The 8,473-nt window shown below is 56.9% G+C and overlaps 1 protein-coding gene across 1 annotated transcript in view; it reads left to right on the forward strand.

Annotated features, from left to right (window-relative positions):
* Window positions 1-6,551: 6,551 nt before the first annotated feature.
* Window positions 6,552-8,473, forward strand: part of NOS3 (nitric oxide synthase 3) — a 26,920-nt gene continuing 24,998 nt past the window's right edge. Inside the window, exons 1-2 of the mRNA XM_017876616.1 lie at window positions 6,552-6,814; window positions 8,054-8,165. Of these exons, the coding sequence (XP_017732105.1) occupies window positions 6,657-6,814; window positions 8,054-8,165 (270 nt within the window). The 5' untranslated portion in view covers window positions 6,552-6,656. The remainder of the gene's footprint in view (window positions 6,815-8,053; window positions 8,166-8,473) is intronic.

The following is an 8,473-nucleotide window of genomic DNA, read 5'->3' on the forward strand; positions in this document are numbered from 1 at the left end:
GGAGTGCAGTGGCGCGATCTCAGCTCACTGCAAGCTCCGCCTCCCGGGTTTACGCCATTCTCCTGCCTCAGCCTCCGAGCAACTGGGACTACAGGCGCCCGCCACCACGCCCGACTAATTTTTTGTATTTTTAGTATAGATGGGGTTTCGCCGTGTTAGCCAGGATGGTCTCGATCTCCTGACCACGTGATCCGCCTGCGTTGGCCTCCCAAAGTGCTGGGATTACAGGCGTGAGCCACCGTGCCCGGCCAAAAAAGGGAAATTTCAAGTTCCAACGGATGGGAAAGCCTTCATATCCACCCAGATGCTCTCGGCCCAAATTAGCTTTGGAGGGGCAGAGCCCAGATGAGGAGTCTGGTCAGTGAGGGAGCCCAGGATGCACAACCCATGGGCAACTACAGAACTGTGAGATGGGGAGCTCCCCAGCTGGGGAGCAGGGAGGGGGGACGGGGAGATGCCGCCCCGCCCTCACGTGGGCTCCCTGGGGCAGAGCCTGGTGAACCTCTTCCAGAGACGCTTCTGCCTCCTGGCTGCCAGACTGAGTGACCTGGAAACCCAAGACCTTACCCTGGCAGTGGCAGGGGTCTGCCAGCCTCTGGGGGTTCCTGGGGGTCTGGACCAACTTTCACCTTCCCAAGGGAAATGTGAGCACCTCCAGGCCTTGATCAACCTTCAGGTTTAGATTCTTCCTTCCACACCACTGCCCTGAGAGAGAGAGTGCATGCATGCATGGATGGATGTGTGTGTGTCTCAGTTTGTTCAGGCTGCTGTAAGAAAACACCACGGACCAGGTGACCTAAAGACAACATAAATTTATTTCTCACAGTTCTGGACGCTGCAGTCTAAGATCAAGGTGCTGACACATTCCATGTCTGGTGAGGACCCACAGTTCATAGACAGCGCCTTCTCACTGTGTCCTCACATGATGGAGAGGTGAGGGATCTCTCTGGGGTTTTTTTCTTAAGGGCATGCATCCTATTCAGGAAGGTTCCTCCCTCACGACCTCAACACCCCAAACACCTCTCCTCCTAACACCATCACCTTGGGGGCTAGGATCTCAACATATGAATTTGTGGGGAAGTCAAACGTTCCCCGAAACATTTGGGTGTGAGAGAGAGTATGCATGGATGTATGTGTGTGTATATGTGCATGTGTGTGCATGCATGCTTGGATATATGTATGTGTGAGAAAGTGTGCACGCATGCATGGATGTATGTGTGTGCGTGTATGTGTGTATGTGAAGTTACCTCCTGAACCTTCAGTCTGACACACCCCATGTGGTCTATGCAAGAAGCAGTGAGGGGCGGATTTGTCCCAATAAAGAGGCCCCTGCTCCTCTGGGGGTGGGCCCAAATGAGCCACCTTGGGACCCCAGATGGCTGGTGTAGACCCACCACCCGATGTGGGCTCAGAGGCACACGCCGTGGGCTCCTCGCCCAACCCCTGGGTCTCCCCCTGCATCCCCTGGGTCTCCCCCTCCCTTCGTGGTGTCTGATCCTAGGACTGTGCTGGAATCGCTCCTCCTCGGCTCTCTGCTGCCCTCATGTGGCTGTCTCAAGAAGGGCTGAGGCTGCCAGGGGACGCCCAGGATCAACACAGGAACCTCTTCAGACAGGCAACCCCGTCCACAGCCCGGAACCCTCAGCACCCCAGAACCCTCCCCAACGCCCTAACCAAATGCTCAGCAGCAATTCTGCAATCTGGAAGCTGAGCAAATGTCTCCGCCCCCCAGCACTCAGCATGAGTTACATCCTCGGGAGGGGGGACGCCTAGCCGCAGTTGCTCCCCGCCCCTCTCCGGCTGCTCCCGCCTCCCTTCCCTCCTTTCCCTGCTCCCCACCCCGTCCTTGCCAGCAGGCAGGAAGGAAGCTGCTCATAGTGCAAGGGTGGGGTACTTCCAGCTCACACTGAACAGCTCCGGGCTGGGCTATAAAGAGTCAGGGACTTCCGCTCAGTCACCCCTGCCCTCACCCCCCAGGCCCCCATGCACACACCCCAGGCCCAAGGCCTTCCCTTCCCAGCACAGCCCTCCAAGGTCAAGGCGTCCCCCGCCCAGCCCTGCACAGCACTCTGGTCTGAGAGGGAAGGCAGGAGCAAGCTTTGCCGCCTCTTCGCTTCTTCCGCGTTGTGGAGGGGGCAGCGGGCACAGGGCACAGCCCTCCCCCAGGGAGGGGTCCTTACCCACAGAAGGCTGTCACCTTATCCCTGGGGACTGGGCCGTCCCTCCCCAAGGCAGGAGCACAGCCACTGTCAGGGACAAGGGGGCCCAGTTCCCAACCAAATCATCTCCAAAGCCCGTTCAGCTTCAGATCTTATGATTTAAGATGGAAATTCTTTCAGCCAAATACAAAATCTCCAAACTTGAAAACTTTTTTCGGAAAGTACTCTTTAAAACATGGTTACCAACATGAGCAATCAGCCACTAAGATGCATCGGCGTCATTCCTGGCAGGGCTGCAGGCATAGAGCAGGCCAGCACTAGGCAGAGCCCTGGGGAGGGCAGGCCTCCTCCGACAGGCGGGGGAATCAGCTGTTCTCATCAGAGCACCTTGGTGGAAGGCAGGACACTCAGGACAACACTGGCCACGGCCCAAGAAAGGGGAAGCAGGGAATCCCCTGTCCAGAGAGCATTCACCTCTGACTTTTCCTGTCTGTTTGACTTTTTCTTCCTCCTTTTCTTAAGACCCTGCCATGGCATCCTCCGCCCCAATTCAAACCCAATCCAGGCCTACTCTGACCCTCAGCTTTCAGCGCTGACCGTACTGAACTGGACCCCATCCTCCCTGTGACCCTCAGCCTTCAGTGCTGGCTGTACTGAACTGTAAACCCATCCTCCCTGTGGTCACAGAGTGCTCCTTCTTGGACCCCTCCCCTTCACCTAGATTGATTTCTTTCTGCCCACCCAGACCCATCTAGCCTCAGCTAATTCCCTTCTCAGTGGCCCCTCTCCATTGCCTCCAGAACACAGCTTCCAGTCCCCAGGTGGCTGCACACATTTGCAACAAAACAAGCCAATGTATAAAGCAATCCTGCTCAGTGCAGGAGCTCAACCCAGCAGAGGATCCCCACAGAGGGGAACTGGCCTGTGTCTTCCAGAGCACACAGGTTCATTTAAGTGAGAACCCACACCCACAGACCAAGCTGCCCAGAAATCACAACCAGGAGAACCCAGAGAAAGAGCTGTCCCCAGGGCCTTGTGGACAGGGTGACAGCCACCCAGGGAGCATGGAGAAGGGGACGTAAGGAAGGCCTCACAGAGGAATCATCCTGCGGCTGTGTTGGTTGGGTCCTTCAGGAAGCAGGGTCCCAGGAGTTGGAAGCGTAAGAGGAATACTGAGGGCAATGCCTGAGAAAGATAACAGTGACTGGGAGCAGGAGCGGGACAGGCAGGGGCAGGATCTGGCCCACAATGCTGGGCTCACATCTGCAAGGGAGGGAAGAAGAAAGGCCTCACATCAGCCCAGCAGGGGATGGTAAGCCCACAGACACCCTGGGGCTCAGTTACTGTCTAAGTGTTAGAAAGAATTTTTCGGTGCCACAGAAGAAGTAGCACTCAGATATAAATTTTCTCAGCAAGGCAATTTTACTTTTAGAGAAGGATGAATCTCACAGATGGAGAAATGGCGAGAGCACACCTGAACAAGGGAAGGGAAGGGGTTTTTATCCCTAATGCAAGTAGCCCCTACTGCTGTGTCATTCCCCTGTTGGCTAGGGTTGGACCACACAATCTAAACTAATTGCAGTTGGCTATTTTAAAGAGAGCAGGGGTACGAGCCGGATTGGCAGGGTGAGTAGTTTGGCAGGAACTACGGTTACAGAACAGGTTACTCAGGATGACTCAGGTCAGAGCAGGTGACCAGGAGTGACTCAGGTTGGAGCAGGTGATAGAGGCTAGGAGGGGGTTGTTTACTGAAACTAGGGGCAAGGAGATGAAGAGAACGTGGAAGTTAAACTTTAAAATGAAGAACAAAGAACAGGGGAGCTGAACATACTGATGCATTGGTTCTTTGGAGAGGATCTCAGAACTCATTGTACTTAACAATTTACAGTCTAAAACCTTAGAAGAGGAATTTATTATATCCTACACAAGCCTCCAGGGAAGCACATGGCCTTGGACTGAAGGCTGGCATCTGGAAGCTGTCAGCCACCAGCACTTTCTGCAGCAGGTACCTGCTCTCTAGGAGGGAGGTATGGGTGGTGCACCTCCAGAGCTGCCCGGGCTGGGCCTCAAGGAAGAGAAAGATTTTCATTTGTCAAAGGGGGAAGGGAGAGGTGGAGGGAACAGCACAGTAGCGGCCCAGGGGCAGGGAAGCACAGGACCATTAGGGAAACATGAGAAAGCCCATTTGTCTAGAACAGAGGATTCAAGCAGTGCACTGAGGAAAATGAGGGCCAGGCCAATGTGTTGGAGCGGCTTTGGCCTTGGCTGAGGGTTTTGGGTAGAGCCAAAGCGTAAGGTAAGCCCTGCTTTCCAGAGGAATCTAGCAGAGCGTGGAGCACAGATGGGACTGGAAGGCCTGGGAGGGGTCAGGAGGCCACAGGGACAGGCCACAGCCAGTGGTGCAGGCAAGAAGACAATGGCAGTCCACTGTGGCTCACACCTGGAATCCCAGCCTGTTGGGAAGTCTAGGCAGGTGGATCACCTGAAGTCAGGAGTTTGAGACCAGCCTGGCCAAATGGTGAAACCCTGTCTCTACTAAATATACAAAAATTAGCTAGGTGTGGTGGCAGGTGCCTGTAATCTCAGCTACTCAGGAGCCTGGGGCAGAAGAATCGCTTGAACCCAGAAGGCAGAGGTTTTAGTAAGCCAAGATAGCACCATTGCATTCCAGCCTGGGCGACAGAAGTGAGACTCCGTCTCAAAAAAAAAAAAAAAAAAAAATTAGCCAGGCGTGGTGGCGGGTGCCTGTTGTCCTCAGGAGGCTGAGGCATGAGAATTACTCCAGGAGGCAGAGGTTGCAATGAACCAAGATCACGCCAATGCACTCCAGCCTGGGTGACAGAGCAAGACTGTCTAAAAAAAAAAAAAGACAGAAGGATGTCAGCATCTGATACTGGCTGTCACCTTGACCCCGAGGATGCCAGTCACAGCTCCATTAACCGGGACCTAGGAAAATGAGTCATCCTTGGTCATGCACATTTCAAGTGGTGGCTGAAGCCAGACTTGGGATCTCTTGTCTCCTCTAGCATGGTGGAAGATGCCTGAAAAGTAGGGGCTAGATCCCATCCCCTGCCCCACTGGGAAGGCGAGGTGGTGGGGTGGGGTGGCCCTCAGGTTTGGGGCCATGGGACAAAGCCCAAGCTGCCCTTCCATCTCCCTCCTCCTGAGACAGGGGCAGCAGGGCACACTAGTGTCCAGGAGCAGCCTTCTGCATGCTTATGAGGCCCCTTCACCCTCCACCCTCCAAAACTGGCAGACCCCACCTTCTTGGTGTGACCCCAGAGCTCTGAGCACAGCCCGTTCCTTCCGCCTGCCTGCCCCCCACCCAGACCCACCCCAATCTTATCCTCCACTGCTTTTCAGAGGAGTCTGGCCAACAAAAATTCTCGTTTGTTTGTCTGTCTGCCGCTCCCAGTCTCTGCCTCTCCCAGTCTCTCAGCTCCTATTTCTTTCTTGAACTTTCTCTCAGTCTCTGAGGTCTCAAAATCATGAGGCTTCGACCCCTGTGGACCAGATGTCCAGCTAGTGGCCTTTCTCCAGCCCCTCCAAGATGGCACAGAACTACAAACCCCAGCATGCACTCTGGCCTGAAGTGCTTTGAGAGCACTGGTACGCCCCACCTGCATTCTGGGAACTGTAGTTTCCCTAGCCCCACATGCTCTCGCCAAGGCATAAAGCTCTTCCCTGGCTGGCTGACCCTGCCTCAGCCCTAGTCTCTGCTGACCTGCAGCCCTGGGAAGCATGCGTCACTGAATGACAGGGTGGGGGTGGAGGCCCTGGATGGCAACTTCCTGCTCTTTTGTGTCCCCCACTTGAGTCATGGGGTGTGGGGTTTCCAGGAAATTGGGGCTGGGAGGGGAAGGGATACCCTAATGTCAGACTCAAGGACAAAAAGTCACTGCATCCTTGCTGGGCCTCTATCCCCAAGAACCCAAAAGAACTCAAAGGTGGGGATCCAGGAGCTCTTGTATGTATAGGGGAGGTGAAGGAGAGAACCTGCGTGACCCTAGAGGTCCCTGTGGTCACTGAGAGTGTGGGATGCCATGCCCTGCTGCAGAAAGGGTGCTCACCTTCTGCCCGACCCTTCAGGGGAAGGCTCACAGGGGTGAGGCCAAAGTCCCTTCCGTCTGATGCCACATCACAGAAGGGCCTTTATGACCCCCTGGTGGCTCTACCCTGCCACTCCCCCACGCCCCAGCCCCCACGCTGCAGCCCCAGGGCTCTGCTGGACACCTGGGTCCCACTTATCAGCCTCAGTCCTCACAGCGGAACCCAGGCGTCCGGCCCCCCACCCTCCAGGCTGGCGGGCGTGGAGCTGAGGCTTTAGAGCCTCCCAGCCGGGCTTGTTCCTGTCCCATTGTGTATGGGACAGGGGCGGGGCGAGGGCCAGCACTGGAGAGCCCCCTCCCACTGCCCCCTCCTCTCGGTCCCCTCCCTCTTCCTAAGGAAAAGGCCAGGGCTCTGCTGGAGCAGGCAGCAGAGTGGACGCACAGTGACATGGGCAACTTGAAGAGCGTGGCCCAGGAACCTGGGCCACCCTGTGGCCTGGGGCTGGGGCTGGGCCTTGGGCTGTGCGGCAAGCAGGGCCCAGCCACCTCTGCCCCTGAGCCCAGCCGGGCCCCGGCATCCCTACCCCCGCCAGCGCCAGAACACAGGTAAGGGCCAGGCAGCTAGGAGCAGGTGGGCACAAGGGTGGTGTCAAGGCCTGAAGCTTGGGGCTGGGAAGGTCTGGAACCTGTAGCCCAGCCAGGAGAGCCAGGTCACAAATGCAAAAGGGCTATCGGTGTGCACAGAACAGGATAGTCTGGGAGGCTCAGAAAGGAGACCAGGATCAGAGTCAGCAGGTGAAAGCTGGGAGTAAGGGTGCCAGCTATAGAATCCGGCCAGGGTTTGAATGCTGCTCTGCCACCAAGAGCTGCTTGAGCAAGTTACTTAACCTCTCTGAACCTCCATTTCTATAGAACGGAGATACGGCAATACTTACTCCGTGGGGTAGTAAGTTTCTAGCTCACAGCAAGCATTCAACTGCAGCGACGATTATTTAGCTGGAGAAGAAAGGAGCTGACAGCAGTGGTTACAGGAGAGTGAGAAGGTGGGGTCTCCCAGAAGAGGGAGAGAGTTGGGCAGGAGACTCAGGCCCTTGGGGTAAGGGGACTGAGAAGACAGAGCCACCAGGCTTTTTTCCCCTGCTCCAGCCCCCTCTCCTAGTGGCTGTCACCCGAAAACTGGACCATGCAGTTCCCAGAAGAGTCCTCCCTGGGGCAGAGGTCCCAGTAGAGAGGAAGGACCCAGAGGCCTGGTGGGGTGCCAGGCCGGGGGGCAGGCTGGGGCTGCAGGCAGCTCTGCGGGGAAGGCTGAGGGCTGGGGCCCTGCTGCTCAGGCGCACCCTTGGCCTGAGTCCCTCCCTTCCTCCCTGCCGCTAGTGGCTCTGGGAGGAAGTGATAAGACCTGCGAGGCTTCCCTTCACACAAGGGGCTGCTGTCAGGAGGGGGTGTGAGTGTGGAGGGAAATCAGGGCTGAGGAATCCCTGCAGGGCTTCCCTCCACTCAAGCACCAGGCTCTGTCCCCCTCAGGGTAGGGCTTATAGCAACTTTGTGGGGATTGGACACCCCATCTCCAGAAGAGGTGAGGTGGGTGCTGCAGGTGGGGTGCAAACTCAGCCTCTGGGCAGGGACTCAGGAGTTCAGCACCAGCAGCCCCTGTGGCCCAGGACCCTGGTCTATAAACAGAGGCACAGCTCACGCCTACCTCCTAAGGCATGGGGGATGTCAGAAGGCATGCAGCAGGTGGGCCTTGAGATCGCCAGTGCTGTAACCGTGGCCTCCGAGTGACACCTGGGGAGGCCAAAAGGAAACAAACCCTTTCCTGATGACTCTATCCCTGGCTCCCAACAGCCCTCCGAGCTCCCCGCTAACCCAGCCCCCAGAGGGGCCCAAGTTCCCTCGTGTGAAGAACTGGGAGGTGGGGAGCATCGCCTATGACACCCTCAGCGCCCAGGCGCAGCAGGTGAGGCCGGCCTGACGTGTCCCCATCCCCATCGTCTCCAGGGGAAAGGGTGGGTAAGGCCAGGCCTCAGATGGGGTCCGAGAGGGAAGCGCCACCCTTCTCTGAATTGGCCTCTTGTTTCCAAAAAGAGGAGAGGACTGGGAAGAACCAGCAGAGTTGAGGGACATGCACGGGACTTGGGTGACCCTCAGCCTCCAGCCTTACCCCTGCACCCTGGCTCAAACTCTCCCCTGTCCCACCCCTGCACCCCTCCTCCCTCTCCCCCATCCCAACCCTGCACCCCTCCTCCCTTACCCCCATCCCACCCC

The sequence above is a fragment of the Rhinopithecus bieti genome, unplaced genomic scaffold, assembly GCF_001698545.2.
Source record: "Rhinopithecus bieti isolate Rb0 unplaced genomic scaffold, ASM169854v2 scaffold_10656, whole genome shotgun sequence".
Classification (NCBI taxonomy): domain Eukaryota; kingdom Metazoa; phylum Chordata; class Mammalia; order Primates; family Cercopithecidae; genus Rhinopithecus; species Rhinopithecus bieti.